This window comes from Pseudorca crassidens, chromosome 2, assembly GCF_039906515.1.
Source record: "Pseudorca crassidens isolate mPseCra1 chromosome 2, mPseCra1.hap1, whole genome shotgun sequence".
Classification (NCBI taxonomy): domain Eukaryota; kingdom Metazoa; phylum Chordata; class Mammalia; order Artiodactyla; family Delphinidae; genus Pseudorca; species Pseudorca crassidens.
The window spans coordinates 21,231,046-21,259,045 of record NC_090297.1 but is presented as its reverse complement, the minus strand read 5'-3'; the positions used below and the strand labels follow the sequence as shown (position 1 = coordinate 21,259,045).

Sequence of the window (28,000 nt, the reverse complement as noted above, 5' to 3'; positions counted from 1 at the left end):
ATAACTATGCTTAACAGGATGTGTCAGACCTTCTTCTGTGAATTCACAGCACACATTTAGCGTTTTTAAAATACAAAGTGGGAGCGTGCTTTACATATTGTTCTGCAGTGTTGCCCCTTTTGTTACAGATCACACTTGCCCTATGACTTGTACAGATGGGGATGATTTATTTGCCTGCATCCTCTCGATGTGCAGCTGGGTCATTTCCACTTTATCATAAACAGCATCATGGTAAAGGGGCTTGTCTGCAGATCTTGGCACACCTGTGGGAGAGAGTAGGGAGGACAGATTCCTAGAACTGGAATTGCAGAGTCTCAGCGTCCATCTCATGGATCCATCTTGTCTGGCAAACTTGGCCTCTACCTTCCCTACACCCTCTTGAACCTCAGCCTTCCCCACCCCCACAAGCACTGGGCCTGGAAAAAGGAGGCCCTCAGGGAGCGTTTGATGAAGGAATGAATGAGTGAAGGAATGAATGAGCCTTTCCTCTCCTCCCCTCCCCTATCACCGGAGGTCCCTCTCCAGCTCAGACCTCACCACTCACATCTGGACCAAGGCTGCTGCCTCTTCACTGGCCTCCCAGCCTCCATGCCTGCCCTGCACGGTCTGCCCATTCGATGGCCTATATTAGCGGCTGTTTTCTAGGCACTGCCAGGGGCTTCTCAGTGGACCTGAGGGTGGGCATGAAGTCACCTTGCTAAGGGGGTTGGGACATGGGCTTGGGCAAAATCTATGGCATATAAGTGCCAGAGAGAACACAAATCATATCCTGTCTCTGGGCCCGTTTCTCCATTTTTATTCATTCATTTAACCAGCATTAACTGAGCACCTGCTATGTACCAGCCTGTAACCCAGGGCCAGTAATAACGACCATGAGGGGGGCTGTGTAACGATGGGAGGTAACGTACCGCACCCAGCATGACTCGTGGGGTGCAGTAGGTGCCCAACAGACGGTAGCAGCGGTCATTCCTGACACCGGTGACAAGGATCAAAGAAGGATTCCTAGTGGAGATGGCATTAGGGCTGGACCTTCATGGATGGGCGGAGCTTCACAGGGGGAGAAGAGGAGGAGGCTTCCGGATGGAAGGCAAAGACTTAGCTAAAGTTCAAAGGTAGAAAAACCCTATGTGAATCCCGAAGTCTGAAGAGATGGCTGCAGAGCCCTAGAGGCCAGGAGCAGAAGTTGGACTCCATCCTGGTTGCAGCAGGCAGGGATTCTGCCCATTCTCTCCAGGGCTGAGGAAGGAAATGCCCCCACCTTCTGCTGGTTCCAGCCCGGGTGGGATGTCCCTGGGGAGGGACAACAGGAGGAAGTCTTGTTTCATGTCCTCTCACCAGCCTGGCCGCTTATAAACTGGCACCCTCCCTCAGGGGCTCCAGCAAGGTGGGCCCACTCTGGACCCCACTCTCCCTTTTGCTCCTCTTGTTTGGGGAGCCCGCCTGAGAAGCCAGGATGCCCCAGCTGCCCAGGTAGAGGCCTAGGGCGCCCCCCGTACCCATCTGCCCTCATTCCCTCCCTAGGTATGCTTCTCCCAGCCAGGCTCACTAGCCTCAAGGAGCAGTGTGGGAGTTTGATAATCTGGACTCTGCACAAAAACATATGCAAATAGATGCAAATGGTGAAAAACCTTGCCAGCTCCGGAGGCCAGTGTCCTGACAGCTAGAATCTGGGGGGTGAAAACAGAAGTGCAGAGGGGTCTGGGAGACAAATGCCCACTCCCCCCATGCCCATCCTGTGCCCACCCAGCCCCATGTCTCCCTGCAGAACCCAGGGAACTGGAAGCCAGCAAAGTTGTCCTCCTGCCCAGTTGTCCTGGAGCCCCAGGAAGTCCTGGGGAGAAGGGAGCGCCAGGTCCTCAAGGTGAGAGATGCCGTGGAGCAGGCAGGGACCTGGGGCAAGCTGGGGAGGACGGGGTGCAGCAGTTACAGCCTGTGCTGAGAGCCCATGACAAAAGGGCAAGGAACCTACTGCGTGCCAGGCTCCAGGCCGGATGCCCAGCATCCGAAGATTGATCCTGTGAGGTAGGTGGTACCATCCCCATTTTGCTAGGGGGAAAGTGAGGCTCAGAGAGGATAAGCAGTTTGCCCACATTCACAGAGCCAGGAAAGGCTGCAGCTGGGATTTGATTTCTGGCTCCAAATCCCTCGTTGCTTTTTGGCCCCTGACACGGGTGGGATGTAATGCATCTCTGCCTTGGGATTTCAGGGCAACTTGGACCACCAGGCAAGATGGGCCCCAAGGGTGAGCCTGGTGAGTATGTGCGGCCAGAGGTCTCCTCGTCTTTCTTTGATCTGTCCCTGCCTCTGCTTGGCTGCCGTTCAGGAATTGGCTATGATTTCTCTCCTGCAGAGGGGGTGGAAGGCTGGGAGGAGTGGGGAGAATTAGAAGGGCCTGGGCACCCTCCCCTCTGGTAGTTAATGGGCATTCCCTTGGAGGTACTCAGACCTCAAGAGCCAACACTCATCTTTCCCTGGGGAAGGAGATTCAGCGAACCTGCTCCGGGGCCAGGAGAGTGAGGCTGCCTTCACAGGAGCCAGGCACTTGGAGTCAGTTGGTGCTGGGGTGTTGGTGGACCCCAGGTGTCACCCAGCGCACCTTGGAACCCCTCTTCAGGGGTCCAAAGGAATCAAGAGGGCTCTTGGGTCCCACACTTGGCCTGTTCCATTGCCTGTGAGGGGGGTGGAGGGTGGGGAATAACTTGGGGGCCCCCCTCAGTCCATCTCCCCTTCCCGAGGCCCCAGGAGCTGCCAGGAGCTGCTGAGCTGGGGTGCCACCTTGAGCAGCTGGTACCATCTGTGCCTACCCGAGGGCCGAGGCTTCCCAGTCTTTTGTGACGTGGACATCACAAACGGGGGGCTGGCTGGTGAGCGAGTGTCCGGGAGAGAAGGGACTCAGAAGTCAGGCCCAGTGGGCACTTCTTCCCCTTGGCCCCTAGGGGGAGCCAGAGCCTACCAGAGCCAAGGCATCCCTTAAGCGTAACTCACTACGGAATGAAGTCTGAGAAGGCTTCACAGAGGAGATGCCATTTGAAAGGGCCTTGAAGGCTGTGTAGAAGTTCTCGAGATAGATGAGGTGCAGAAGGGCATTCCAGGTAGGGGGAAAGACAAATGTAAGGAGGCAGGAGAGTACAAGAGGGTGTGGGGGGACTGTATGAATCAGCTGAGAGCAGGTGGAGTGGTTGGCTGAGGTCTACTGCTGTGGGTCAAGAATGGACTGAGGGCCCCTGAAAAGACCAGTTCACAGAGGGCACTGAATGACCCACTGAGGAGTGTGGAGGGCAGTGGGGAGCCATGGAAGAGTTTTAAGCAGAGGAGGGACCAGGTCAGACATGTTTTAGAAAGAAGACTCAGGCTACACTCTGGCAGGTGCATTGAGTGGGGACCAGACTGCAGGTAGGGACACAGGTTAGGACAACTGCAGGGGTCGGGGCAGGAGAAGAGGGTGGGCAGTGGCCACAATGGAAGTAGAGGCTCTTAGACGGAAAGATATTTAGGAGAGAAACTCTGCAGGGCCTGGGATCTGCTTGGCTTGAAGAGGAAAGTGGGCTTGGGAGGGAGCATCAGGGTAAGGCTGGGTGCGCCTCTGGAGGTGACTTCTCTGCTCTAATATCTCGGTTCTTATGATAGTAAATTAAAACAGGTTATTTTGAATCTGACCCCCAACTGGACTGACCGTCTCCCGAGGACAGGGACGATGTTTCTCTCATTTCATTTCCCCCAGGGCTTTCAAGGCTGCAGTGTGAAGTTGAGAGTCAGTAAAAGGTAACAAGTGTGTGTAGAGCTCATCAGCATATTCACAGGCAAGGCTCACTTGGACTCACACTTTATCAACAAGCCCCCAATCCAAAGAGGGGGTGCCTGTCCACCTACCCCCCACAGTGCATCCATTCTCAGCTGCCTCTGTCCCCTGCTTCTCCTCATCCCATGCTCAGCCTGGAGTAATGGCTGCCGTGCTAGCCTTCTCTGCCTCCCTAGCTATTCCAGCGGTGACAGGATGGTTCCGTGGATTTCATCTGCTCTTGGTCCTCCTACAAAGCAGGTCTTGGGAGCCAGGAGTCTGAATTCTGGCTAGATAATGAGAATTTGCCCCAGCTTACTCTCCAGAGTAGGTTCTCAGTAGGGTCCAGGGAGCTGGAGGGGCATTTCCCTGGCATTCTGACTTCCCACCTGGGATCTGAGGATTCCTCCATCTCTGCCTCCCTGTCCCCCAGGTACCTGGGACCTGCGGGTGGAGGTGGAGGACTTTTTTTTTTTTTTTTTTTTTTTTTATTTATTTTTGTGGTACGCGGGCCTCTCACTGTTGTGGCCTCTCCCGTTGCGGAGCACAGGCTCCGGATGCACAGGCTCAGCGGCCATGGCTCACGGGCCCAGTCGCTCCGTGGCATGTGGGATCTTCCCGGACCGGGGCACGAACCCGTGTCCCCTGCATTGGCAGGCAGACTCTCAGCCACTGCGCCACCAGGGAAGCCCGGAGGTGGAGGACTTTGAAGGCAATCGCACCTTTGCTCACTGTGGAACCTCTTTGGGGAGGCAGGTCACTACCCAGCTAGTGCTGGGCAGGTTCTCAGAGGGCACTGCAGGTGAGCGAGCCTACAGTGGAGCCCTGGAGTAGGCAAAGAAGGTGAGGGAGGCTGGGTTCTTTCCCAGGGCTGCCACGGCCTCCATGAATGACCCAGGACAACTCCTTCCCCTCTGTGGGCCTCAGTTTCCTCATCTGAAAAATGGCAGTTGTGAGACAGGGTGGTGTAGGAGTGAAGAAGCTGGGCTCTGGAGGCAAACAATCCTGAGTTTAAAAGTCCAGCTCTGTCATTTACTAACTATGTGACCTTGGGCAAGTCCCTTCTGGGTCAGAGCCTCAGTTTCCTCCCCTGTAAAATGGGTAAGGAGGCAGGGAGGGAGGGTGTGGGAGACTCTGAGGCTCTGTTGAGTGTTAGCATTATCTGCCTTTTTTAAAAAAAACTTATTCATTCATTTATTTATTTAGGCTCTGCCAGTTCTTAGTTGTGGCATGTGGGATCTTCATTGCCGCGTGCGGGATCTTTAGTTGAGGCATGCATGTGGGATCTAGTTCCCTGACCAGAAATCGAACCCGGGCCCCCTGCATTGGTAGTGTGGGGTCTTAACCACTGGACCACCAGGGAAGTCCCCAGCATTATATGCTTTGGAAGAGGAACCAGAGAAGGCTTTTTTCAAAGAAACACCAACTGTTAAGGAGAAATCTGAAAGAGGGAAGTGGTTATGAGGAGGTGCCTCAGGAGAGCCCCCTTTCCTGCCCAGGCATCTGAGAAATCCCTCCCAGCTCTCCCTGGCACAGTTGCTCAGGCTGCAGATGGGAGCTGGGAGGAGACAAAGGAGCAAGAGGGAAGCTGAGGATTCTGGGAGGGGAAAAGGTAGGGGGAGGAGCCAGTGGCTTTGGAGCCACAGTCCTGAGCTCAAGTCCCAGTGCCCCTGTGTAGCCTTGGGCAAACACCCTGGCTCCTTGGCACTGCTGTTTTCTCATGGGGGCTGAAAACATCCACCTCACCATTGCTCTGAGGCTCCTGTGAGATCATCTCTCCAAGGGTGCCAGGCATGGTGCCGGCACCTAGGTGCCTCTCATCCCCTTCCTGCCAGGGGACACCCTGAGCTTCCACGGCAGGAAGCCCTTTACCACCTATGACACCAACCATGATACAAACGAGAGCAACTGCGAGGTGACTGTCCGTGGTGCCTGGTGTTTCAGATCCTGCTATCAGTCCAATCTCAATGGGCGCCACTGGATGTCCGAAGCCACTGCCCGTAACTATGACATTGACTGGGCCTCAGACTGTGGCGTGGGCCACCCTTACCACAGGGTTCACATAATGCTTTGCTAGGGCATCCTGGCAACAAGCAGAGTTATCTCATCTCTCCCGTACAGTTTCTGGACCCTCGGCTACCCCTCCCCATTGCTAACCATCTTTGCTCCTCTGTCCACGTTAAAAAAAAAAAAATCACTTTAACCCTTTCCTGGCTTGCAGACCTCTTCCAGTTATTGGGAAAAACTCACAAGGGCAGAGCAGGGCACAGGTTTCAGTTCCATTCAAGGAAGATATTCCCTCCAGTCAGGAAGACGGACGAATCGGCCTCAAAAGGTAGTGAGGCTTCCATCCCAAGAGGTGTGCAAGCCAAGGCCAGAGGAGCATTGAGTGGTGGATTTGGAAGGATTCAGGCATCCACTGAGAATACTCTTGGGCCCCCTGGGTCCTACAAGTGGATGGTTTTGTGGTGGGAATTGCACAGCTATCTCACCCTCTCTGTTGCCCCCTCCTTGTCCCTTCTAAGTTGTCTCTTTTCCAGGCTCTGTTGTAAGTCAAGTTCTCATTCTTTGCTACTTCTTGCCTGTCCCATTAGGGATTAGTTTGAACTTAGTCAAACCAAGGCAGGTACATTTTTCTTCCATGGGGCAACAAGGCAGTGAAACAGCAGTACTGAGCTGGCATTTACTGAGCAGTTAGTTAATTTGCCAGTGTCACATTCTAGACAGTGTTAGAGCAATAGTTAAGAGTCTGATCTCTGAGCCTGACAGATAGTGCTGGGCTTGCATCCTGCTCTGTCATGTAGATGAGTTATCTTGAACAAGTTACTCAACCTCTCTAAGTCCCCAGTTCCTGATTTCAGAGTTCACTGAAGTTTATACCAGGCTGCTGCCTCACTAATTCACACTAGAAGGTTAGGGATTCTTGGGGATTGGAGCTGGGAAGCTGTTGTAGCCCAAGGGCTGGGGTTTCTGGCGTTCTCCAGGTAGTAGAGAAACGTTTGCATGGGGATTCTTCTCAGGTTCCATGGTCATGTTCTGGGTGGAGGTCATAGATCAGAAGGGCTCCACGGCAGATTGGGTTACGGGAAAAGCAGCCCCCTGGAAAAAGTGCAAAGGACCGGGCTCAGATGCCAAGTCCCATGCTCCTGGCAGGCTGAGGACCAGGCTTCCCCCAGTCTCTAGTCCCTCCCAGCCTGCACAGCAGGGACCCGGAGGACAGGCACTCTTCGTGGCACTCTACGCTGTGTTCTACACACACTAATGTCTCTGGAGATCCTTTCTTTCAACAGACCCCGCAGGGGGCAGGGCCTGCAATCTGCAATTCCTGCCTCTGCCTTCCTTAGCCCTGGCCTGGGCACACACACACACACACACACACGTGTGTGTGTGTGTGTGTGTGTGTGTGTATTTATTTATTTATATATATATTTATTTACTTATCTATTTTTATATATTTATATATATATATATTTATTTATTTAACTCTTCTTTGCGGCATGTGGGATCTTTTAGTTGTGGCATGCGAACTCTTAGTTGTGGCATGTGGGATCTCGTTCCCCGACCAGGGATCAAACCTGGGCCCCCTACATTGGGAGTGCGGAGTCTCAGCCACTGGACCACCAGAGAAGTCCCCTGGGCACACATCATACGAGTGCCTGCTGTGAGCAGTCCACAGCGGTTGGCGTGCACAGGGACACAGGCTGTTCCGGAAGCGGCCTGTCTCAGAGGCGGGAGAGGAGGGAGGGAAGAGGCCGAGTCCCAGGGCGCTAGGGAGCGGTGCTGTCCCAGGGCGCTAGGGAGCGGTGCTGCCCCAGGGCCGAGGGTGGAGCTTTCCCTTGTCGTCCAGGAAAGGGCTGGGCCCGGCCTGTATACATGTGAGGGCAGGAGAGAGCGACTGCCGGCGCTCTCCTGCGGAATCCGGGTGGTGAGCACTGCCTGACCGACTCGGGACTCCCCCACGTGACTCTGGGTCGCGGATCACCGGATGCCCAAGATTCCCTGGACCCCAATCCCCGATTTCAGATCCTCAGGACCTTACAAGTCAGAGGCCGGATTTCGCCCTGGACACCAGATTCCCAAACGGGACCTCCGGCCGGACTCCGGATCTCCAGATCTCCAGATCTTCAGATCCCGTAGGAGATTCCCGATCCTGACCTGATTCCCGATCCCGAGATCCCGGTATCTGTTGTCTCTGGCTCCTGTCCCGCCCCGGGTGCCCAAAGCCCGGCGCCCGACGCCCGAGCGCCCCCGCATGGCGGGGCAGTGCCTGAGGTCCGGAGCCGCGGAGCGCGCCGGCAGCTGCTGGCAGGACCCGCTGGCCGAGGCGCTGAGCCGGGGCCGGCCGCTCGCGGCGTCCCCGGGCCGGGGCTGCGCGAGAAGCCGGCCGCTTACCGTGGTCTACGTGTTGACCCGGGAGCCGCAGCCCTTGGTGGAACCCGAGACTGGAGCCGAGGCGGAGCCGCTGCCTCTGCGCTGCCTGCGTGAGGCCTGCGCGCAGCTCCCCGGACCGCGGCCACGACCTCAGCTGCGCAGCCTGCCTTTTGGGACCCTGGCGCTGGGAGACACCTCAGCGCTCGATTCCTTCTACAACGCGGGTGAGCGCTCCTGGGGGTGGGGCGGGGCGGTGGGACGGGGCTTAGGGTCTGGGGAGGAGCCGAAGGGGCGTGGCTTGGCGACTCCCGGTAGATCCCGAGGTGTGGGGTGTAGGGGGCTATGCGGGCATAAAGTGAGCTAAAGTCTAGGGGCTCGAGGCGGGGCCGTGATAAAAGTGGAGTTTAGGGGATCTGGAGCACGGCCGGACTCGGGCAGGGATTTAGCGGATCCAGGCCTGGCTCGTGGTTCAGGGTTGGAGCTTAAGCACTCTGGAGTCGTCACCGTGCCTAGGGAGAGGCTGGGAGCGGGGCAGGGTGTGGTATCTCAGGAGTGGGATTGGAGAACTCAGCCTCGGGATGATCTCGCACGGATCTCATGACGGAGAATCCTGGGAGGTGGAACTTGGACTAGGAAAAGGATCCGTAACATGTGGGCCTGGAATTCAGGGGTCCTAGCATACTACTTCCGAGGATCCGGCTGGAGAGGCAGAAAGAGAAGTGAAGGGGACCAACTGCCCAACTGCACTGGATTCTAGGCGAGGGAGCTTGGGTTATGAGACCCCAGTAGTTCCGAGAGAATGCGCCGAGCCTGGGTGGGGGGACTGGAGGCGGAGCAGGGTCGCCCGGGGGCGGCTATTCCCGCGCGGGTCACCCCGCCCTCTCGCCATCCCGGACGCCCCGCCCCCGATACTTATTTGTTCATCCAAGAGTCCAGGAACCGTACTTGCAGGATGTCCATAAAACCTCAGCCTAAAAATGAAAGCTGACTCGACCTTGAGGACAGAGACACACAGAGTCACAGACTCACAAATCGTACATATCTTGATTCACATAAACTGTCGCAGACAGTATCACACACAGAGATACAGACACAGCAAGCTGCACACACACACACACACACAGAGGCACAGTGTTTGTACACGCACAGGGCATGTGTGTATACACATGTGTATACACACAGCACACTGCTTGTGCCAGCCCCTTTCAAGAGACTGGGTTGAGAACCCAGGGAAGGGAACTTTTATCTTTGCACAACTCCTGCCTCTCAGATGGCCTGGAACAGGCTCCAGACTGGTGCACAGCCCTCCTTCTCTGTGCCCAGTGTCCGCAGGCTCTGAACAGTGGCATGTGAGTCATAGCCCGGGGAGCTCCACTCCTTTCCTTGCAATACTATAGATATAATTTCTGTATGAGCCAGAGGGACCCTAAAAGGGAGAAACTGAGGCCCAGAGCAAAACTGGACCCTGCTGGAGTCACAATGGGAAGGCAGGCTGAGCCAGGATGGATCCTCAGGCTACTTCCCCACAAGCTGGGCTTCAGGGCTCAGGGCCCCCACCCGTGTGCCCGCAGATGTGGTGGTGCTGGAGGTGAGCAGCTCCCTGGCGCAGCCCTCCCTGTTCTACCACCTGGGTGTGCGGGAGAGCTTCAGCATGACCAACAACGTGCTCCTCTGCTCCCAGGCCGACCTCCCTGACCTGCAGGCCCTGCGGGTAGGTGGCCAGCGGGCTGGTGGGGGCCGGCACAAAGCTGGGGTGGCCCTACTCAGAACACCAGTATCTGAATGTCTGTCCCCTGCAGGAGGACATTTTCCAGAAGAACTCGGTGAGCAGAAACCACCCCTACTCCAATGTGCCCTTTGACCTCCATTATGATCTCTGACCTCCACTATCTTTCCTGGCCTCCTCATTCCTCTCTGACCTCCCTAGTGCCCCCTGACATCCATGTGACCCTTTGTTCCCTGTGGTCTCCCTTCATGAAGTGTGCCCCTTCCCTGCTATTTTAGTTCCCACTGGTGCTGACCTCTGACCCCCTCACTGCCCCTCTCTAACCTGGTACTGACCTCTGACCTCCACTGATTCCCACCTCCCTCCCACCAGGATTGCATTGGCAGCTACACGCTGATCCCCTATGTGGTGACAGCCACTGGTCGGGTGCTATGTGGAGATGCGGGCCTCCTGAGGGGCCTGGCTGACGGCCTGGTACAGGCTGGGGTGGGCACCGAGGTGCTGCTCACACCCCTGGTGGGCCGGCTTGCCCGCCTGCTGGAGACCACGCCCACGGACTCCTGGTAATGGGGGCCCTCAGCAGGTGCACCAGGAGGAGGCTGGTGAGGGTACAGGGGGCTGGGGCTGAGGGGCGAGCCCGGCCATTCTCTCTCCCCCCCTCCCCTGCCGTGGACGTTAGTGGCTATTTCCGGGAGACCATTCGGCGGGACATCCGGCAGGCGCGGGAGCGGTTCAGCGGGCAGCAGCTGCGGCAGGAGCTGGCTCGCCTGCAGTGGAGACTGGACAGCGTAGAGCTGCTCAGCCCTGACATCATCATCAACCTGCTGCTCTCCTACCGTGATGTGCAGGTGTGTGGTGCTCAGAGAGGCGGGCAGTGGGGGCAGCGGCATTCAGTGTCGGACAAGCCCGAGTCCAGCTCCTGGACTCACTTGCTCACTGGTGGCTTTGAACAAATTATCTGACGTCTCTGAGCCGCGGTTTCCTCGTCTGTAATAGGGGACGATCTTGTCTCCCAGGGCAGCTGGGAGGCTGGGGCACACAGTGGGTTCTCCGTGTAAGGTGTGGTGTCTACACTACCTGCTGGGCCTGAAGGAGGTGTGCAGAGGATGGTGGGTGGGAAGATGGGGTGTCGGGGTGGGAGGGGACCCCAGCTCAAGGTTTACCTCAGGGTCTGTGGGCCGATGGGACCCACCAGAGGCCAACAGGCCCGGGCACGCTATTCCCTCCTGCAGGACTACTCAGCCATCATTGAGCTGGTGGAGACACTGCAGGCCTTGCCCACCTGTGACGTGGCCGAGCAGCACAGTGTCTGCTTCCACTACACATTTGCCCTCAACCGGTGGGTAGCAGAGCAAGGCTCAGGTCGTAGCATGTGGGGACACGGGTCTCTGCTGTGCAAAGTCATTGCTGTCTGCAATCACTGCTGTTCAGGGAATTTGCTGACCAAGGTCACACTGACGTCAAATGGTCCCTATTGTTCTGTTCTTGCTGCCCAGAGTGGGGTGGGGTGGTGGCGCTGCCCTTGGAGTGGTCACAGCTATCCAAGGTCACTGCTTCTCAGAGTCACTGCAGCTAGAAATCACTTCCATCTGGGATCGCTACCTCTAGAAAGATCAGAGCTGACCAGAGTCACTGCTATTCTGGGTTCATGATTGTCAGGCCCTTGGAAGGGTCCCTGCTGTTTAGGGTCTAGGGGTTCCTAGACAGAGAGTGGAGGCAGGGCCATCAAGTGGGTTCCCAGCCTTCTTCCCCTTCCCCTAGGAGGAACAGGCCTGGGGACCGGGAGAAGGCACTGGCTGTGCTGCTGCCACTGGTACAGTTTGAGGGCTCAGTGGCACCTGACCTATATTGCATGTGTGGCCGTATCTATAAGGACATGTTCTTCAGCTCTGGCTTCCAGGATGCTGGGCACCGGGAGCAGGCCTATCACTGGTAAGGGGCCCAAACGAGTGGACAGTGGGCTGAGCTAGAGGGATGAGGAATGAGGCTGTGGGCATGAGTCCAGCCCCGTGTCCCCCCACCCTTACCCCAGGTATCGCAAGGCTTTTGATGTGGAGCCCAGCCTCCACTCGGGCATCAATGCAGCTGTGCTTCTCATTGCTGCTGGGCAGCGCTTTGAGGACTCCAAGGAGCTCCGGCTCATAGGTGAACCCCAGTCCTGCACCCCTATCCCCTACCCACAGGAGCTCAGAGGGGCCTGGGGAGAGGGCAGGGAGAGAAGATACTGGGCTGGAGCTGAGGCCGACCACATCCCCTTTTGGACCTGTTCTGCCTGAACCCACCCCAGTCCTGGGCCCTCGTGAGCCCTTGAGCCCACAACTGTTCCTAAGCTCACACCTGTGTTCCTTACACACTGAATTCCATGTACACTTGTTCCCAAACCCTTACCTGTGCCTGAGCTCCTACTCCCACCTGAGATCTGGCCACACCTAAGTTTTTAGCCATTTCTATGTTCCTGCCCACATGAATTTTGTGGCCTACACCTGGGCTTTGCCCAAAGTTGTAATCACATTCAATACAACCCATGCCCCTCCCTCCCAGGCATGAAGCTGGGCTGCCTGCTGGCCCGAAAAGGCTGTGCGGAGAAGATGCAGTATTACTGGGATGTTGGCTTCTACCTGGGAGCTCAGATCCTTGTCAATGACCTCACCCAGGTGGCACTGGCTGCAGAGCAGCTGTACAAGCTCAATGCCCCCATATGGTAGGTGGCCCCTTCTGTGGTGGTCCTGGGCTGGCCTGGTCTATCAGCTTCTGCACCTATATCCACTGGCTTCTAGTCCAAACCTCTTTCAGACCAGTGCCCATGGCACCCAATGGCCACATTCTGGCTGCATCCAAGCCAGTCTACTCCCCTGGCAGTGCTAGCTGGTGCCTGGGCTGAGCTGAGGGCAAGGTTGTGTCTGCAGGTACCTGGTGTCTGTGATGGAAACCTTCCTGCTGTACCAGCACTTCAGACCCACACTAGAGCCTCCTGGAGAAACCCCACACCACGCCCACTTCTGGCTCCACTTTTTGCTACAGTCCTGCCAGCCACTCAAGATGACTTCTCCCCAAGGGGAGCAGTGCTTGGTGAGGCCCGTGGGGTGTGGGACCTGGGAGAGGGGCAGGTCCCTTTTGACCAACCCCTCTCCCCTGTCATCTGCAGGTGCTGGTCCTGGAGATGAATAAGGTGCTGCTACCGGCCAGGCTGGAGGCTCAGGGTACCAACCCGGTGAGCGCAGTGACAGTGAGCCTGCTGGAGCCCGGTAAGCAGGTGGTATCGCCGGTGAGTCACCCCCATTCACATCTATGCACCCCTTCTCTCCAGCCTTTCCCCCATCCCCAGACCCCTCTCCCAGTCCCCACATCCCTCTCGGACCTTTTTCTTCTCACAGGACGTTCCCTCCAGCTGGACCTTCCCGGTGGCCTCCATCAGCGGTGTCAGGTGAGAGGGGAGACCTGGGGGAGGTCGGACGGGGGCGGGGGCGGCGCTGCTGGGCTGCCCGGCTCACTGGGGTTCTTCATCCCTTCCAGCGTGTCGAAGCGAGACGAGCGCTGCTGCTTCCTCTACGCGCTTCCCCCGGCTCAGGACGTCCAGCTGTGCTTCCCCAGCGGAGGGCACTGTCAGTGGTGCGCGCAGCCCTTCGGCGTCGGGGTGCTCTGAGGGCAAGGGTGCCCGGGGTATTGAGGGAAAGGAAGGGACATGTTCCCTGGGTGCTCTTCGGCAAAGGGGACAGTTTCCGCCCAAGGTGCCCCTCCCATCAGTCTGATCTCCGTCCCCAGGTTCTGCGGGCTGATCCAGGCCTTGGTGAAGAATCCGGACTCCACGGCGGCCGCAGAGGAGGCGGAGGGCGGAGGGGAGGTATTGGAGGTGAGGAAGGGGTTGCTGGGAGCTTGAGGAGGGGGAAGGGCTGAGGGCCCAGCTGAACCCCGCATCTCACCCGCCCCCCAGTTTGATTATGAGTACACGGAGTCGGGAGAGCGGCTGGTGCTGGGCAAGGGCACCTACGGGGTGGTGTACGCCGGCCGCGATCGGCGCACGCGGGTGCGCATCGCCATCAAGGAGATCCCGGAGCGGGACAGCAGGTTTGGGACCTGAGGCCACGCGGGCGGGGCTCAGGGCTCGGGGTGGGGGGCTGGGGGACCAGGTGGGCGGGTCAAATGGGCGGGACCGCGAGTTGAGAGGGTCCTGTGGGCGGGACTGCAGGCGGGGGCGACGCGGATGCCCAAGTGGTCGAGCCGAGTGCGCTGGCTCACAGAAGCGAGAGTACGAGCCCAGTGGGCCCAGGCCTGTGCGCAGAACTGCAGGGACCCGGAGGGCGGGCTGTGGTCTGGAGGGCATGTGGGCTGGGTGATTAAGTTGCGGAAGGTCAGGGGCGGGGGTGCTGGTGGGCGGGGCAGATCCTGGGGGCCTGCCTTGCTGGCGCTGGAGTTGGGTAAGCATCTCTGCCCCAAGCTGGCCTGTTCTTTACTCCCTACCTGCCCCCAGGTTCTCTCAGCCACTGCATGAAGAGATCGCTCTGCACAAACGCCTGCGCCACAAGAACATCGTGCGCTATCTGGGCTCAGTCAGTCAGGGCGGCTACCTCAAGATCTTCATGGAGGAAGTGCCTGGAGGTTCCTGCCCTGCGTGGGACGGGAACGGAACTGGAGTTGTGGGGCATGGGGCTGGAGCCAAGCAGAGGGGGAGAGCCCTCCGGGAAAATGAACCCTAGCGTGTGTGGGTAGTGTAGCCCAGAATTAGCTGAGGCAGTGCAGTTGGGTGATGGAGTTTGGGCCATGGCCTGGCCTTTGAGCAGAGCTGTGCGCTGGAGTAAGTGGGTGCCAATTATGACCTTGGACTCATCTTCCCAGGCAGCCTGTCCTCCTTGCTGCGGTCAGTGTGGGGACCCCTGCAGGACAACGAGAGCACCATCAGTTTCTACATCCGCCAGATCCTGCAGGGGCTCAGCTACCTGCACGACAACCGCATCGTGCATCGAGATATCAAGGTCAGCGTGTAGCTGGCTCACCCTGGTGGGGAGTGGGGAGGCAGAGATATGGCCCCAGACAGAGGCTGACATTTTAGACTAAGTGGACAGACCCTTTGCAAAGGACTGGGGAATTCATCAAGAAGGTTCCCTAGAGAAGGCAAGAAGTTCAGATCTGAAGCTAACTTCCAGAGGGGGATAAGTGGGATGGCAGGGGGAGGAGGTTGACAGAGGCACGGTAAGGCTGGGAGTCCCAGGAGTCAGGGTCTCGGGATAGAGTCCAGTTCTGGCACCAGGAGCCCAGCCTGATGTCTGCTGAGCACACTGTCCACTCTACTCAGGGGGACAATGTACTGATCAACACCTTCAGCGGGCTGCTCAAGATTTCCGACTTCGGTACCTCCAAGCGACTAGCAGGCATCACACCCTGCACTGAGACCTTCACAGGTAACAGGGGGTGGGGTGGTGAATGGGGTTGCTGATGTGGGGCAGAGAACTCTTGGGACCTTCCAGGGAATGCTGTTTCTCCTGGGCATGGAGTTAGAGTCCTAATGGGGGATGGAACCCGGGGCAGGTGATTGAGCCAGAGGTTAGCTGATAGGATCTAGAACTGGAGCTTGCATAGCTGATGACATTGAGTTTAGTCCCTGAAACGGAGCCCAGAAGTGTTGATGCGGCCAAAGGTCAAAGCGGATGATGCGATCCAGGTTAGATCATGGCACCTACTGTGGGTGATGGAGCCCACGAACGTGACAGAGCCTGAGATGAGCGAGGAGGCTCAGGATAGATGGCTGATGACCAGGGGAGGTGATAGGAACTGTTCCGGATACTAAAGTTCAGGGTGAATGCAGGTGGCCAGAGGATGACAGAGCCCCCTGCCACCCCCCACAGCGACAAAGCCTAGATGCACATTATTGCTACTGCTCCTGTCCTAGGGACCCTACAGTATATGGCCCCAGAAATCATTGACCAGGGCCCACGAGGGTATGGGAAGGCGGCGGACATCTGGTCATTGGGCTGCACTGTAATCGAGATGGCCACAGGTCGCCCACCCTTCTACGAGCTGGGGAGCCCGCAGGCTGCCATGTTTCAGGTGAGATCCCTCACGGCCTGGCTTATGAGGTGGGGTGGGGACAGACTGGGCCCTGAACACCTCTAAACTTGTCCCTTGTGTCCCCTCCCTGCCCTCTTCCCAGGTGGGCATGTACAAGGTGCACCCACCAATGCCCAGTTCTCTGTCAGCCGAGGCTCAAGCCTTCCTCCTCCGAACTTTTGAGCCAGATCCACGCCTCCGAGCCAGTGCTCAAGCGCTGCTGGAGGACCCCTTCCTGCAACCTGGGAAGAGGAGCCGCAACCCCGGCTCCCCCCAGTACGCTCTAAGGCCCTCAGGTACCAAGCGGGTGGAGGGAGTGAGCACGCTGGGGTGAGGGCAGAGGAGCTGTGGCGGTGAGAGGGCTCGGGGCCCCGGATGACAGCCTTGTCCCTCCCTCAGACGCCCCTTCCGCCAGCCCCACTCCTTTAGCTGCCTTGACCTCCCAGTCCCAGACATTCCCGCGGCCTCAGGCACCCTCTCAGCACCCTCCCAGTCCCCCCAAGCGCTGGCTCAGTTATGGGGACACCAGCCAGCTCCGGTAAGAACCCAGGGTCCTGGGGGGGGTTTGCTTCATCTGGTTTTGTCTTGGTACGCTCCCTCCAGAAAAAGCCCTCCTTGGGGACTTGGGCACTTTGGCCACTTGTAAGGATGGCATTTGGTGCCCTCCTCCCACATGCTCTTACTTATATTTATTGTGCCCTCTCAATGCTGAGTTCATCTCTTTTGTCCCTGTGAGGTGGGCATAAAAGTAAAAGCCAGGATTCAAACTCTGGGGTGGAGGTGGCGGGATGGTGTTGCTGCCCACCCTCCAACAGCCGCTCTTCACTGCACCCAGGGTGCCTGAGGAGCCGGGGGCCGAGGAGCCCGCGTCCCCTGAGGAGAGTTCGGGGCTGAGCCTCCTGCACCAAGAGAGCAAGCGCCGGGCCATGTTGGCTACGGTACTGGAGCAGGAGCTACAGGCCCTGGCAGAGAGTCTGCACCTGGAGCAGGAACAGGTGGGCGGCTCGTCCCGGCCCCCCCTGCTGGTCGAGCACCGACAGGACTCCTGCTGAAGGCCTCCCCCGTCCCTCCGCTGCCCACCCCACCGCGCCCTGCACCCTCCCACCAGCATCTCCCCCCGGCTCAGGCGGGAATACTCGCTGATGACCTTCTCTGCCTCCTCAGGGTTCCCATCTGGGGAGGAATCATGTGGAACAGCTACTGCGCTGCCTCAGGGCGCACATCCACACTCCCAACCGCCAGCAGCTGGCCCAGGAGCTGCAGGAGCTGCAAGGGCAGCTTCGGGCCCAGGGCCTCGGGCCCGAGATTCTGCAAGGACCGCTCTTCGCCTTCCCAGATGCGGTGAGGGAGCTTTCTCAGTTAGGGCTGCCCAATAAGAGGTAGTGAGCTCCCCATGCTTGGGAATGTACAAGGACTTGATGTTGCAAGATTCCATGTCTTCCCCGATAGAACCATCGGGAAAGGGACATCGGCCCAGTCCTAGCTTCCCAGCCCCTCCTTTGATCCCAAGCCCGCCCACCCCACTTGCCTCCGATAGAAGACTTTCTAGGCCTTTCCAACTCAAGCCCCATCTCTGTTTGAAGCTCTGCAGTCTCAGCCGCACCCTTCCTCCTGCTCCAGGTGAAGCAGATCCTCCACAGGCGCCAGATCCGCCCACACTGGATGTTCGTGCTGGACTCGCTGCTCAGCCGCGCTGTGCTGGCAGCCCTGGCTGTTCTGGCCCCAGGTGGGTGGGGGACCGGAGCCTGCCTGCCTGCCTGCCTGCGGGGCGAGGATGTGATCCTTGGGGGCGTGGCGAACACAAATAGGGCAGGTAGGGGCGTGGTCAGCGAGGCCCTGGCTTGACCCGGCGCCAAGCAGGGGGATGGCGTAACCAAATGGATATCTCCCAGGCTGACACTGCCTAGCCCGTGCCCAGAGCCCCGCGTCCTCTGCCGATGTCTGGGGTCCTAAATGGGCATTCTCGCCCTGCCTGAGTTCACCCCGCTCGGATTGGCAGAGGCGGAGAAGGAGGCAGTCCCACCGAAGTCGGAGGAGTCCAGTAAAGAAGAGGAGTCCCAGGAGAAGCAGCAGGAGACCCCAGTCCAGCGGAGCCCGCTCCCAGGGGAACCCGAGCAGGGAACCCCACCTTCGATGGTGCAGCTGGGCCTCTTGCGAGCAGAGACCGATAGGTACAGCTTCTGGGACTCGCCCATAGCCTCTGCAGGAGCTTCACCCCTACCTACGCCCCCTCCATTCTATTGCCTTCTGCCTTCTAACAGGCTACGAGATGTCCTGGCTGAGAAGGAACGGGAGTGCCAGGCCCTGGTGCAGCTAACCCTACAGCGCGTCAGTGGGGAGCCCGCAGGTGAGGGGGAGCAGTCTGGAGAGCTCGAACGGTGGGTGTGAGGCAGCTTCTTGGCAGAGGCGTCCTTGGGTTCACCAGCTTTCTCCCCGACAGCTGCTCTCACAGTGGACCATGGCCTGGTGCGGTGGCTACAGGAACTGAATGTGGATTCAGGCACCATCCGGACGGTGAGGGGGCGAGTATTGGCAGTCCCTGACCCCCCCCAACCAAAGACTCCAACTATGCCCATCTTTCAGCTCTTCTCACTTTCTCCCTCTGATGCAGAGAATCTCAATACTGAATTAGCACTTTGTATATGCCTCCCATTGGACAGATGAGAAAACTGAGGCCCAGCAAGGAGTGTGATCTGTCCTAGCATGTTGGTAGTAGAACAGAGCTAGTTCCTGGGTCTCTGGACCCATCTTTCTCTGATTTTAACCCTCCCTGTTTCTGTGTATGTGTCTTTGTCCACAACTAGCTACTGAACCACAGCTTCACCCTCCATGCCTTACTGACCTGTGCCACCAGAGATGACCTCGTCTACACACGCATCAGGTATGTCCTGGGCCCTTGAGGGATAACCCACACATATGGCCTCATGCTGGCCAGATCGTGACACCACCCCCCTAGTTACAGACCTGCCTGTGTTCCTCTCTGAAAACTATAGGGACCCTAAGGTCCCTTGGGGGCAGAGGGGGCATCAGGCAGACAGTGGGTACCAGAGAGAGAGCCCAGGGCCTTCTTCTGCCTGAGGCTCATTGAGCCTGGTACCCCCAGGGGAGGGATGGTATGCCGCATCTGGAGAGCCATCTTGGCACAGCGAGCAAGGTCCACGCCAGTTACCCCTGGCCCGCGGGAGGCTGAATGAGGACATCAGAGACGGGAGGCCAGACCCAAGGATGGACGAATGCAGGAAACACAGCGGCTTCTGACACACCTGCCCCAGGACCCAGGGGCAACTGGAGGAGGCCAGGTGGGTGGGGGGCAGGGTAGGGCCCAAGCCTAGCCCCAGTGGGGGGAACCAACCAGAGAGGTGTCTCAAGCTCACGGAGTGCCGGCAGGCAAAGACTATTAAACAATACTTTTGTACCCTTGGGCCTTGGTGATGTCTGAAGTATGGGGAGGAGTCCTAGGACCAGCTCCCTAAAGTCTTCATGTCTGAGTCTAAAGGTCCTTCATCTGGCCCTCTTCACTTCCCTGCTATCACTGCCCTCCCCACACTCCCACCCCCAAGCCGACATCAGCCCCTTGTTGCCCTCAGAATAGACTTTATTGACTTTAGCCAAGGGCAGGCCGTGAGATGGGGGTCCAGAAAGAGGGGTTTTGTAGGGCTTGTAGGGCAGCTATGTCCTGGGGGCCAGGTTGGTTCTGAGGGGCAGAAGGCCATGCACCCACTCACATGGCCGCTCCAGAAGGGTCTGCCACAGCTGCCTCTCCTCAGGTGTGGAGTCCATCCAGGGCACCTGGAGCCCATAGCTGCTGCCTAGATGTGGGCGGGCAGGGGTGGAAGACACGGTCACACTGGACACCCCAGGTCCCAAGGAATACCCGCCTGGTCCCAGATCATGCACTATCACCCTCACGTTCTCCGTGGACACCAAAGCTCAGGAAAGGACAGAGAAGTGCCCAGGGCCACATGTCGAGCCCCTGCCTCCTAGCATCGGGTCCCCTCAGGGCTCTGCCCCACTCACCGGTGCCCAGGCTGAGGCGTGTGCCCCCCAGCTGGCGACTGGCCAGGGGCCCATGGTCCCAGAGAGAGAGCTCAGCACAGGCCTGGCGCAGGTCAGCAGGACCGAAGCCATCATAAACCATGGTGTGATTGAACGTGGGGCTGAGGCTGCGTCGCACCACCCTTGTCCGTTGGCGGCTGGCCTGGCTGTCATCAGGCAGCACCAAACTGTGGGGGGGTGGGCTGGCGTCAAGTGGCCACCCCCTCACCCTCCCCAGAACCAACAAGTCACCAAGTCCTACCCATACTTCCTCATAATGTCCATGTCCTCTGGCTTCTGCCTGAGAACTGGCCTCAAACCCTCAGTATCCTGGGACCTTTGCGCCAACCTCCTCTCAGATCTCCTGCCTTTAAAAGTCACAACACCTATTCACAGGACCCCAGAGTAATGTCTCTGAAATGCAGTTCTGCGACTCCTCAGCTCAGTCACCTTCACAGCCCCCCAGAAGTAGTTTCCAAACTTTTTAAAGCCTTGGAGCCCTTTCTGCAAGACAAAAATATTACTCAGAAGTACAAAACCTAAAAGAAAAACAATGTCTTTTGTTGCATCAAGGCTGGGGCTCAGGCCTCACTGGCCTGCCTCTATTTTACTCTCTGAGGGTGGGACAGCACCTGGAGGCACCCCTAGAATTCCTCCGGTGCTTACTTGCAAAACCACTGAACTGCAAGTTCAGGACCAAACCCCACAGCCTGGCTTTCCAGGTCCTCCATGGACAGGCCCCTGAGACCTCCCAGGTCTCAGCCTCAGCTCTCCAACCAGTCCTATGCTCCAGTCACTGAAATGCAGCTGCTCAGAGGAGTCCTCAACTCTCCTGACTCCAGGCCTTGGCTCAAGCTGTCCCCTCCACCTCTGCTCAGCGGTCGAAGCCCAGAGTGGGGAATCAAGGGTGGGTGACCAGAAGGGGTTTGTTGAAGGTGGGGAGCTCTACTGCATGAGAAGGGAAGGGAGGCGGGGAAGTACCGATGCCCCTCACCATTGTATGTAGGTATCCAGGGATCCTGGGCGCAGAGGCACGAGGTCCTGAGCTTCCTTCACCCAGAAGTGCAGCTCCCCACTCGGGGGCAGTCCTGCGCCTGCGAAGAGGCTCGGCTCAGGCCCTGCCCCAAGGACAGACACTTGTGCCTCACCCTTGCGGGACAGAGATTCCCCGCCTCTCAAGGCCTGTCCAGCTTGGCCTCTCGCCGGCGGTCACTCACCCTCAGAGCCAGCGGGCACGTACTTGAGGGACAGAGAGAGCAGTCCGCGGCTGGGAAGGTCGTCGGGAGAGGGCGGGACCTGCGAGAGGCGGGATCGTCAGGGGGTGGGGACAAAGTCCTAGGGAAAAGGGGCCGGAAGGGAGCGGAGTCTCCAGACACCGACGGGGCGGGGTCTTGGAGGGGGCTGCCGAGAGAACAGCCTGGGGAATCCGACAGCCCTGCCACCGGCAGTCAGGGACAGACCTCTGCATGGGGCCCTAAGGTTTCGAGGCTGACGAGGACTGGGGGAAAGCCCAGTGCGGTAAAGGCGGGAGATCTGTGCCGCGGTCTACCCGCGCGGGCCAGCTGCTCACCCGGGGCTGCAGGGGGAGCCAGGTGGGCTCGGAGTCCCAGTCCCACGTGTCCAGGGGCACTTCGACTTCGCCCAGAAAGATGTTGCGACCCAGGCTTTCGCGGTGCCACACGGACAGGCTCAGCACGCGTCCCCGGAGCTCGGCCTGCGGGACAGAGTACTGGGGACAGGAGGTGTGCTTTAATGAAGCAGCGTCGATGGCCCCGGCCTCAGTGTTGCGGGAGTGTTGGCTGGGGCTTATTCTACCACGCTCCTTGCTGGAAGGAATCCTGGGGAACCCCGGACGGTATTAATGGGGGTCTGGACTAGCGCCGCGCCCACCTCTAGGCTGACATGTTGGAGAGCGCGTTAATGCGAGGGCCTCCCTGCCGTTCCTCCCCCAGAATGGAGGACTGGAACGACCGACAATGACGACACCATGGCTGCCCCCGCCACCCGGTCCCCGCAGGAAGGGGCGTTCGGTTCCTTAATGGGGGGCCGCCCTGGCGTCGCGGCCTCACCCAGAGAGTCTCGTTGAAGACCGGGTTCAGATTCCGTTTCTTCACTGAGGTCTTGCGCTTGCTTTGCTTATCCGGGAGGAGTTTGCTTTTGACGTAGCTGGAGCGGGGCAGGTGAGGACCGGAGGTGAAGGGGGACCCCTTTACCCCTCCAGCCCCTTCCAGCGCCTACTTCCCAGCCACAGCCGGGAACGCAGCTTCGCGTGCCAGGCCTCGTGCAGCGCTTTACAGGAGTTATCTCACCCAGCTCCCGCGTCTACCAAGAACGTTATTCCCATTTTGAAGATGAGGAAACTGAGGCCAAGAAAAGCGGTGGGGTTGGGCAGTGAGAGAGGCTCCCTAGCGCCCCTCCTCGCTGGGTCAGACACTCACGGGTCGGAGCGGCGGCGCCGGGCGGCGGCCAGGCCCTGGCACTGGATCACGTGCACGCGCAGCTGGGCGGCACCAGGCTCGTAGCGCAGCGCGAAGTACAGGGAGCCGCGCACCTGCACCGCGCCCGCCTCCGCCTCCCCGGACAGGCTCGTTTGGCTGCTGCTCAGCTGCGGGCGGAGGGTGGGGAGGTCAGGGAGGGCTGCGGGGCTCACGTCGGGGCCGGGGAAGGGGAGCGCGGAGAGTTCAGATGGGAGGGTAGGGGGGTAAAGTGAGGTAGCTTGCCTGGAGGCTGGAGTGTCAGGTCCGGGGGTCAAGGGAGGGGTCATGCAGGGGCAACGCCTCGGGATACGGGGAGGGGAGGCTCACCCCACCCCCACCCCAGGCCTTCTCCCTCACCCCCTCACCGTGGAGGAGTTGAGGCTGGGCGTGGAGGAGCTGCTGCTGAGCACGCATTCGAGTGACAGGTCGGGCCCCGGGACCTCCTCCCCATTCTCCAGGATCTCGGACGCCTCCAGGGTCTGAGGAGGAGGTAAATGACGGGGGCGTCCCCTAACCCCCCGCCCCTCCCGCGACCGCTCTCGGTCCCGGACCGCTCGCAGCCTCGCGCAGCTGCACTCCCCGCCCAGAATCCGCTCCGGGTCTTGAGAGCAGCCGCGGGCCGCTCCCGCCTACCTGGGCAGGCGGGGGCTGCGGCTCCTCCTCTCCCCTCGACGGAGGCTTCAGCTCAGGGTCAGCCTCCTCTGCGGCGAAGGCCTGAACGCCGCCGGGGCCAGGGGCTGGGAGGGGCACAAACAGCTCAGCGAGCCCCTCCCCAGCCCGCCCTGCCCCTGAGCAAATTTGGAGGGACTGGTTTACAACCCCCATTCAGACCCCAGTTGTGCCCTGCGGTCTCCGGTGGAGACCGCACCTACCTGCCCCCTAAGCAGGACGAGGAAGGTGAACACAGGTGGCTGGGGTCACTTAGAGCTGCCTCTGATCCCCGCAACCTCTCGGTGCTCCCAGCACACACCTTCCCACTCACCTTCTTGGGCCTGGGGCTCCTCCTCATGATCTGAAGCCTTTGGGGGGACATATGGTGAGGGGAAATCAGGTCCCTGAAAGAAGCAAGGGGTAGAAGTCACAGAGGGGGCCAGTGGTGAAGGGGTCAGAGGTTCCAGCTTCAGATTCTGCACTGCCCTCAGGGCAGAGCTGGCAACCAGCTGCAGGACCAGTCTGGCCTGTACTTCACACCCCTTCACACCTCAGGGCCTGCCCTACCTAACTCCCAGGGTCCCACTGGTGGCATTTGAGTCTTGGACCTCACCCAGCTCAGTCCACACTCCACCCCTAGTAACCAATGCAGAGTTTCCTTAGAGGATGGGCCCACACCCCCATTTGACAGAGGAGGATGACAGAGGCCCAGGCCAGGGTCTCCTAATTCTCAGGCTGGGCTCTTTCCCCAGCACATCCCACCTCCATGCCAGGGACACTGTACATTCATTCATTAGCCCATTCAGTCATTCATTACTCGCCTCAGCCTCGCTGAACCTCTCTTGGGGGGCCTCGTCCATGGGGAGCCTGGGAGGAGGGAGAGGTATAGTCAGAGATGGGCCCCAGGTGACTGGGAGGCACCCTCCACTCCCTGCCATGCCTCCTCACCTGGGCTCCAGCGCCTCTTCGGTCTCTTTCCCAGCAGCCTGAGCCTCCCCATCGCTGCCCTGAGCCTGGTCTCCTGCACCCAGGTGAGAAGTTCTGTGAAACTCTCTTCTCAGGATGTCTGGCCCTTGGAGATGCCCACCCACCTCCTGTAGCCCATGGAGGGGTGGTGCCCACCCAAAGTCACACAGTGCCAGGGGCAGCTGGAACTGAAACCAGGGGCCCTCTGTCCTCGTCCACATACACCCGGTGACCTGGGCTGCCCAAGGCGTGCCCCACTCTGGGGAGCTCCTCTCACCCCTGGAGCCCTTCTTCCTGCGGATGGAGGCGCGAACAAGGTCAGAGCCAAGGTGGGCGTGGTGGTGCCGCTGGAAGCGTGCTTCCTGGAACCAGTCCCCTGTAAGGATCTTCAGCTGCCCAGGGTCTGCCAGCGATGTCCGGAGCTTGCTGGAGGATGGGGGAGGGCGCGGCTGTCACCACTCATGCAATCAACGTTATTGCCACCCACTCTGTGCCAGGCCCTGTACCTGGGGCCAGGGATACAACAGCAAATCAGACTTGATCCCTGCTTTGGAGGAGCTCAGTTTGGTGGGGAGACTGAGTCCAGAATAGACAAGTACACTATAGTGAGGTAGAGCCATGATGTATGTAAGAGGGCCAGCTTTGCCTGTGAGAATACTGGAGGGCTTCCCAGAGGAGGTGACATGTGAATTGCTCTTAAATGACAAATTGGAGTTCTCCAGGTAGAGAAGAAAAATAATTATTATTCATTAAATGACTGTGTATAATCCTTCCTAATTCTATGAGGTAGGGCTCGTTAGCTGCATTTTACAGATGAGGAGAGTGGTACTGGGGGGGTCCAAGGTTACAAGCTAGGAGGTGTCTGTCTGTCCCCAAACACTACTTGTAAGTCCCATGCTGCTCTGCCATTGTGCTCTTCCAGGCAGGAGAAACATCATAAAAGCGAAGGGTGTGTTCGGGGACCTGTGGAGCACCTGAGTGGCTGTAGTGGACATTCTGTGTATGTGTGTCAGGGGGTGAGGCTTACTGGTGGAAGAGGCTGGCAGGGTCCAACCAGGAAGGCCTGTGGACCACGCTTCGGAGCTTGCCCCTGACAGGAGATGTGGAGGAACCATGTGAGGTTTCAGGAGAGGATATTAAAGACAGATCTGGAGAGTCCCAGCTGCAGCATGGAGGGTGGGCCAGAAAGGGCGAGCCCGGAGGCAGGGAGGCCGGCAAGGGAGCTGGTGCAGCCACCCTGAGAGAGGTGATGAACTGAGCTGGCCAAGGGTGGAGTGGACCAGTGGGCAAAAACAAGACCTACCCAGATATCTGACAGGCTGCACGTTGGTAGGGGAGAGGGTGGGAGTCACCCAAGCCCCCCAGTGCCTGAGGCCCCTTCCTCTGGGGCTCCCTTACTCTGCCTTACCTGACCCGTCGCTCCTCCAGCTGGCGCAGGCGGGCATCTCGCTTCAGGACCTTGGCAATAGCCTCTTGCTCCTCCTCTGTCAGGAAGCTGAGATCCAATAGCCCATCAGCCTCAGGCTGTGGCTCATGGGCCATGAGGAGGCCAGGCAGGGACCAGAGCCCCTTTTGAGATGGGTGGCCCCTCTGGGGCATCAGCTGGGGCAGCGCCCAGGCTGGGCACACGTGGCTCCCTGGGGGCAGAGCAAGGGTCAGGTAAAGGCCTGCCCATATACAGGGCACATCCTGGAGCCAATTGCCTTTTCTGCCCAAATATACACTCCCCATGGTGGGCGGGGTACAAGCCCAGGAAGGCTGAGATCAAGGTGGCATGAGATGCATTCGTGGACACATGCACACCGACACCCATGAACATACTCAGGGACACACTCAAAGACATGTAGAGACGCACATGCGCACACTGATACATGTAGATATAGTTCCCCACAGTGAGATGCACACCTGGTCACACATGCACACTGACACCTATATAAAGACAGGCTCACGCATACCCGGTCCCCCATAAAGGGCCCTATGCAGTCATAGGCCCAGATCCATGTCCAGACCAAGAGATGTATGTAACATATCCTTAAACCTGCGCACAGGCGCACGCACACGGGAGACAAGGACCCACAGAGGGGTTCACCTGTACAAGAATAAGTCCAGGGACAAAGACCTGTCCTTAGATATATACAAATCACACACACTTTTGCACACACATACTGCATCCCCCAAACTAGATTGTGAGCTCCTTGAAGTCAGGGACAGGGCCTCATCCTCAAAGCCAGAACCGTGCACACAGCAGATGGTTAGTAAAAGTTTGCCGAGTTAAATGCAGAAATACGTGCACCTGCACACACACGGGAAATGCACACACACGAACACGCAGCCGGACACCCAGGTGCACACACATATCTGCTCACCACCCTGCCCCGGGAATCTCCCGACTTGGGTCCTTTCCCTCCACCCTTCACCTCCACCCTTCACCTCCACCCTGCTCTGGCCTATTTGGCCTTCCTGTCTGAGGCAGCCTCCTCCCCAGCTCACAGCCTAACTTCCTCCCCCGGAGGTAACTGCTGCACCCACTCCCACGGAGGCCTGCAGCCCAAGGTTGCCCCTGCTGCCAGCCCTGCCCCCTGGCCTGGAGCCCCTCCCTGGACCCCTTTACTCTGGCCACATGGGTTCCCCACGCCCTGACCCAGGACCTGGCTGGGGTGGGACCTGGTGGTGGAGGCCGAGTGCTGCAAAGCAGCTAAGGTACCACGGTGACTCCGGAAGGAAAACATTTGCCCAGCCCTGAGGGGCGTGTGGACGTGGCAAGGAGCCTGTGACTGGGCCGTGGGCAGAGCCGTGGCCCGAGCCCACTGGGCGGTCTCTCCTCTCCTCCCGCCCCTTTAGTCCCCTCCCTCCCGGGGCACCAGGCAGGGCTGAGATGGGAAGAGGACACTCAGCGGGCAGGTCCTGGCTTGTGCCTGCCGCCAGCCCGCGCTCTGTGCCCTCCCAGCTGAGTCAGCGAACCCCTCAAGCGAGCCCTCTCCCCCTGCTGCCCCACTCTCACCCGGGGGGGACTGGGTGTCTCTATCGGGTGTCGTGTGTGACACTGTGGAAATGCCTGTGTGACGGATGTTAACAGCATTTCCTGAACATCTACTGTGTGCAGGTCCCGGGTGTTGCAGACGCACTGTTTAGGGCTCTTCTGGGGCCTGGTGTGTGAGCCTGTGTGGCTGCCCCTGTGTTACCCGGTGCCACTGTGAGTCTCTGTTCAGCAGGCGTCTGCAGACTGTGGGATTTGGGAGGCTGTTCATTTTGTGGGTGTGAATGTTGTATCACTGCATGTGTGTCTGGGCGTCATGTCACAGTGTGGTGCTGCATGGGGGACTCTCGTCTGTGTGATATGTTCTGTGACTTTCTGGGCGACAGCGCGGTGGGGTGTGTGCACATGTGTGACTGGGCTGTGTGTTGTGGTGTGTACTCTGATGCCCTGGGGACCACCAGATGTGTGTGTATGAGTATGGAGGTGGAGGGACGTTCCACAGAACTGACCCTCCCCGCCCTTGTCCTGAGGTCTGCTTGGGCTGGGCTGTGGGTATCTGAGCCCAGGGTCCCCAGCAGCACACCCCTCCCTGCAGTCCCCTCTGGTTCCAGAGGCAGAATCCAGTGTCTGGTCTTCCCCACTCTGTTTCAACACTTATGGGACAGACCCATTGGTCAGTTTAAGGGTCTGTCCATCTGTCTGGCTGTTCCAGCCCCAGACACGTCCCACCTCCCCGACCCCTGGGTCCTACAGGGTGCTCAGGACACCAGGTGGCAGTGCCCACCCCTCGGGACACTGGCAGGGGCCCTCTGGCCCCGAGGTGTATTACCTGTAGGGGTCCAGTATGGAGGGGACACCTTCGTCGGGTAACCCCGGCTTCCCTGGCAGCTGAGTTTCAGGGACCAGAAGAAGAGCAGTGTGGGCCTAAGGCTGACTCAACCGGCCCAGCGGAGTGGCTGCCCCACTGAGGAGGAGGA

At 58.9% G+C, this 28,000-nt stretch overlaps 3 protein-coding genes and 1 long non-coding RNA gene across 10 annotated transcripts; 2 read left to right on the top strand and 2 right to left on the bottom strand.

Moving 5' to 3' along the window:
* Positions 1–147: 147 nt before the first annotated feature.
* LOC137218366 (uncharacterized) lies at positions 148–8,308 on the bottom strand. The gene is made up of 2 exons (XR_010940681.1): positions 8,171–8,308; positions 148–263 (listed from the first exon to the last, which is right to left on the bottom strand). It is a non-coding gene; the product is annotated as an uncharacterized lncRNA (long non-coding RNA).
* On the top strand, positions 893–5,855 carry FCN3 (ficolin 3). The gene is given in 10 exon segments (XM_067715682.1): positions 893–899; positions 1,766–1,861; positions 2,207–2,251; positions 2,481–2,513; positions 2,736–2,856; positions 3,440–3,449; positions 3,976–4,105; positions 4,212–4,234; positions 4,475–4,580; positions 5,614–5,855. Coding segments are annotated over 10 exon segments (813 nt in total).
* MAP3K6 (mitogen-activated protein kinase kinase kinase 6) lies at positions 7,558–19,506 on the top strand. Of its 4 annotated transcripts, XM_067724994.1 has the most exons (30): positions 7,566–8,373; positions 9,721–9,737; positions 9,831–9,860; positions 9,949–9,972; positions 10,248–10,438; positions 10,555–10,723; positions 11,108–11,214; positions 11,637–11,807; positions 11,908–12,020; positions 12,417–12,576; positions 12,782–12,944; positions 13,021–13,140; positions 13,250–13,299; positions 13,389–13,484; positions 13,638–13,725; positions 13,807–13,940; positions 14,344–14,471; positions 14,709–14,845; positions 15,166–15,271; positions 15,760–15,917; positions 16,021–16,213; positions 16,317–16,455; positions 16,753–16,912; positions 17,082–17,258; positions 17,538–17,643; positions 17,917–18,088; positions 18,179–18,264; positions 18,358–18,431; positions 18,722–18,798; positions 19,021–19,505. In XM_067724994.1, the coding sequence occupies exons 1-30, from the start codon at positions 8,031–8,033 to the stop codon at positions 19,109–19,111; spliced, it is 3,780 nt and encodes a 1,259-aa protein (XP_067581095.1). In that variant the 5' UTR covers positions 7,566–8,030; the 3' UTR covers positions 19,112–19,505. The 4 variants fall into 4 exon arrangements, 3 of the variants coding, with proteins under 3 accessions (XP_067581095.1, XP_067581094.1, XP_067581092.1); XM_067724993.1 differs by having other exon boundaries at positions 9,721–9,860; positions 13,638–13,716; positions 19,021–19,506; XM_067724991.1 differs by having other exon boundaries at positions 9,721–9,860.
* On the bottom strand, positions 19,492–28,000 carry SYTL1 (synaptotagmin like 1). 4 transcript variants are annotated; one of them, XM_067724995.1, is made up of 15 exons: positions 27,853–28,000; positions 25,455–25,683; positions 24,324–24,472; positions 24,029–24,101; positions 23,902–23,947; positions 23,412–23,484; positions 23,063–23,166; positions 22,795–22,908; positions 22,391–22,557; positions 22,022–22,118; positions 21,523–21,681; positions 21,170–21,248; positions 20,947–21,046; positions 19,935–20,140; positions 19,492–19,726 (listed from the first exon to the last, which is right to left on the bottom strand). In XM_067724995.1, exons 2-15 carry the CDS (start codon positions 25,643–25,645, stop codon positions 19,587–19,589), a joined length of 1,698 nt encoding a protein of 565 aa, XP_067581096.1. In that variant the 5' UTR covers positions 25,646–25,683; positions 27,853–28,000; the 3' UTR covers positions 19,492–19,586. The 4 variants fall into 4 exon arrangements, with proteins under 4 accessions (XP_067581096.1, XP_067581097.1, XP_067581098.1 ...); XM_067724996.1 differs by lacking the exon at positions 27,853–28,000 and adding an exon at positions 26,711–26,840; XM_067724997.1 differs by lacking the exon at positions 27,853–28,000 and adding an exon at positions 26,695–26,766.

What these genes read in the sequence shown, in the direction of transcription:
- MAP3K6 (XM_067724991.1), top strand. Translation starts at nt 8,031, where the DNA reads ATGGCGGGGCAGTGCCTGAGGTCCGGAGCCGCGGAGCGCGCCGGCAGC. An exon ending in CATGGAGGAAGTGCCTGGAG is followed by an intron (nt 14,472 to 14,708) that starts GTTCCTGCCCTG and finishes TCATCTTCCCAG; the next exon opens with GCAGCCTGTCCTCCTTGCTG. An exon ending in GGGGACACCAGCCAGCTCCG is followed by an intron (nt 16,456 to 16,752) that starts GTAAGAACCCAG and finishes CACTGCACCCAG; the next exon opens with GGTGCCTGAGGAGCCGGGGG.
- SYTL1 (XM_067724995.1), bottom strand. Translation starts at nt 25,645, where the DNA reads ATGCCCCAGAGGGGCCACCCATCTCAAAAGGGGCTCTGGTCCCTGCCT. An exon ending in AGAGGTTCAGCGAGGCTGAG is followed by an intron (nt 23,485 to 23,901) that starts GCGAGTAATGAA and finishes TGCTTCTTTCAG; the next exon opens with GGACCTGATTTCCCCTCACC. An exon ending in CGTGCCCGCTGGCTCTGAGG is followed by an intron (nt 21,047 to 21,169) that starts GTGAGTGACCGC and finishes GCCTCTTCGCAG; the next exon opens with GCGCAGGACTGCCCCCGAGT.